Source organism: Phragmites australis, chromosome 6 (assembly GCF_958298935.1).
Source record: "Phragmites australis chromosome 6, lpPhrAust1.1, whole genome shotgun sequence".
NCBI classification, from domain to species: Eukaryota; Viridiplantae; Streptophyta; class Magnoliopsida; order Poales; family Poaceae; genus Phragmites; species Phragmites australis.
The window spans coordinates 39,633,184-39,635,979 of NC_084926.1; the positions used below are offsets into that span (position 1 = coordinate 39,633,184).

General features: G+C 47.1%; 1 protein-coding gene across 1 annotated transcript; it reads right to left on the reverse strand.

Annotated features, from left to right (window-relative positions):
• Positions 1-2,100: 2,100 nt before the first annotated feature.
• LOC133920657 (uncharacterized) lies at positions 2,101-2,796 on the reverse strand. The gene is made up of 2 exons (XM_062365254.1): positions 2,602-2,796; positions 2,101-2,480 (listed from the first exon to the last, which is right to left on the reverse strand). The coding sequence occupies exons 1-2, from the start codon at positions 2,762-2,764 to the stop codon at positions 2,395-2,397; spliced, it is 249 nt and encodes an 82-aa protein (XP_062221238.1). The 5' UTR covers positions 2,765-2,796; the 3' UTR covers positions 2,101-2,394.

Here is a 2,796-nt window from a genome sequence, read left to right on the forward strand (position 1 = left end):
ATTCTAGGCGCCGAAGGGGGCCGCACGTTCTTTCATCCTCAACTCTGGAGGCATCACAAATGGTCTCCCTGACACGACGAGGCCCCGGATCTAATCCCATGGAGAACTGCTGCCGACCCGCGGTGAGGCGGACAGACGACTGGGGCAGACTCTCCAGCAAGCTTCCTGTTCGAAAAAGCAAGGCCTCTTGGGCAGCGTTTGGCAGCAGTAGCAGTCCCTGTTGCCATCGCATATATACTTCACGCACAACACTATGTGAATCTTGCTGCTGCTCCTCCTCCCGACCATCATCTCCTCGCCGTCCAGCTGCCGCCGGCGAGCACCTGTCGATCTCTCCTCGTCGGCACCTTCACCTGCAAGCGTTACGTATGTCGCGTCACATGTCGCCTTGAAAATCTGTATATAATCAGAGCTAGAACGATGAGACAGTTAAATGTACGTGTATGCGTAGACTTACAGTAGTTTGCAGAGAACGGGAGGCATGCCAAGAGCACGGCGAGCAGAATCGGCGCCACCTTGGCATTCATCTCGCCGCCGACGAACCTAGCACAGCCTTTTGGACCGATACATCAATGGAAAGTTGAGCACACACAAACAATAAGCTCGAGCCTCAAGAAATTTATACATCGATCAGCAAGATAGATATATAAACCTACAAGCAGAAGCAAGTCAGGTAATACCTGCTAGTTAGTTGCAGCCATCTCCATGAACGCTGGGATCATCACGCAATGCGTGCTTGGTTGCCTAGAAACCGAATACGTGCAACTGATTTCCACCGATAGTCGTAGTAAACCGGATATATCAGATAAAAAAAAATTCCCTACATGATAGCATATTGTACTACCAGTACCAACAAGCAACTGCTAACTAAATTTGATATAATGCTGTAATTTTACAGGGCGACGTGGCAAAACGTGGTTGCTGCATCATATCAGGAGTCGATTTTAGAGTAATGTAACGAATATCACTACCGGTTTAAAATTATCATCACTGTCAGTTTTTGAACCGACAGTGATAGTAAGTATCACTGTCGGTTCTAGTCTTAAACTGATAATGATAATACAATTATCACTGCCAGTTCAAATCTATAACCGATAGTGATAATCCATCCACATGTAAAAAATACTCTACCATAAACTTTTTAGCTTGGGGATTCACATTAGACGGAGATCTCATACCGAAATATTCGATAGGAGATGAGGAGATAGGGAGGGCTTGTAGCCGCGCGTTGGCTCCCCGTAGTGGTGACGGTGAGCCGCAATAAAGGCTTTACTTCGACCGCCATTACCCATCAGGAGTGGTTTCTTGAGATTGGGAGCACGACGAAGGCTCGAGTGGTCGCAAGGTGGCTACGTACGGTGACTAGCACGGAGGACGCGTGAAAGCCAGGCACAAGGGGTAGAGGCGGCCGAAGTGATGACGATGACCATAGGACCACTTCAACCACCACTACCCCTCAGGAGCGGCTTTGATCGGGAGATTGAAAGCGAAGTGAGATGTTGAGGGAGACAAGCTCTATTTATAGAAGAATTATTACTGCTGGTTTGAAATACGAACTGTCATCATTAATTATTGCTCCGTCAATGGAGCTTACGAACCGGCGGTGGTAAACATTATCACTGCCAATTTGTAATGCGAACCGGTAGAGATAAACATCGTCACTGTCAGTTATTAAAGACATGCCTTTTTACGAACCGGCATTGATCATTTGAATATCAGTGATGGTTATTATTGAACCAACAGTGAAATGGGGCAGCGATGAACCAACCGTGAAAGGGACAGCGATGATTGATTCTGTAGTAGTGTACTATTCTGATAACCCAAACATAACTAGCAACTGCATATATGTTACACATATGGAATCAATCCAGTATATAGCAATCTGAAAATATATAGAAGATAAATAATAGAAGATTAAATGTATTTTTAGAAAGTATGGAATTCAAATATTAGACGTCTAGGTGTGAAAGACAAATAATAGGAGATTAAATATATTTTTAGAAGGAAAAACGGAGTTCAACTTTATATTGTGACCTTTTGATCAACTCGGGTATACGATGGAGATTGTCCGAATGACCGGATTTGTCATAACTGGTGAATTTTATAGAAATATAGATATAGATAATTCTATTAGCTACTTTCAAAGCTATTCATGACATGATACATTATCTTGAGTCTCCGATCGAACTTATTCAAATACTACATATAGCCTCTGTAACTCTTAATACATGCATGCTAGGCCGTGACCGGTTATGGGTCTGTCTATTTAGTGTAGTATATTTCTTTCTTTTTTGTTGAATCTAGGCTTCCTCATCACAACATGGAGTGGTCGGTAGACTGTAGATAACTTGTGCCGAAGCTCAATTGCCTGGACGATGACGGTGACTGTGAAAACTAAGGCGAGCCGTTGCCGGAGCAACCTTCAGGCGGGCAGCGCGGCGGGCAGCGGCGACAGATCGGCCGCGGGAAAACGAACGGAGCTGCAAAACCAAGCACGCCAACAAATCAGTACTCGACCTGCTGCCTAACGCTACTGCTAGACAATGCAACGCGCGCGCCCATCATGCAAGCTGAAGCAAGAATTGAAGCAGCTGGACTCACGAGGAGGGGTGCCCGGCGACGGCGGAGGAGACGACGGCGTCGACAGGAGGACGCGGCCGGAGGACGGCACCGGGACGTTCTGGCAGAGGCAGCCGCTCGTGGCTGCCAGCAAGAGCGCCACGGCGAGCGCCACGAGGCGGGGGCGCCGCGGCAGCACGGCCATCACGCGCGCAATGCAAGCACCAACACTCTAGC

Bases quoted from the DNA above. Each gene is read 5' to 3' on its own strand.
- LOC133920657 (XM_062365254.1), bottom strand. From the start codon at position 2,764: ATGGCCGTGCTGCCGCGGCGCCCCCGCCTCGTGGCGCTCGCCGTGGCG. The intron at 2,481-2,601 runs GTGAGTCCAGCT...TTGGTTTTGCAG, and splicing joins GTCGCCGGGCACCCCTCCTC to CTCCGTTCGTTTTCCCGCGG.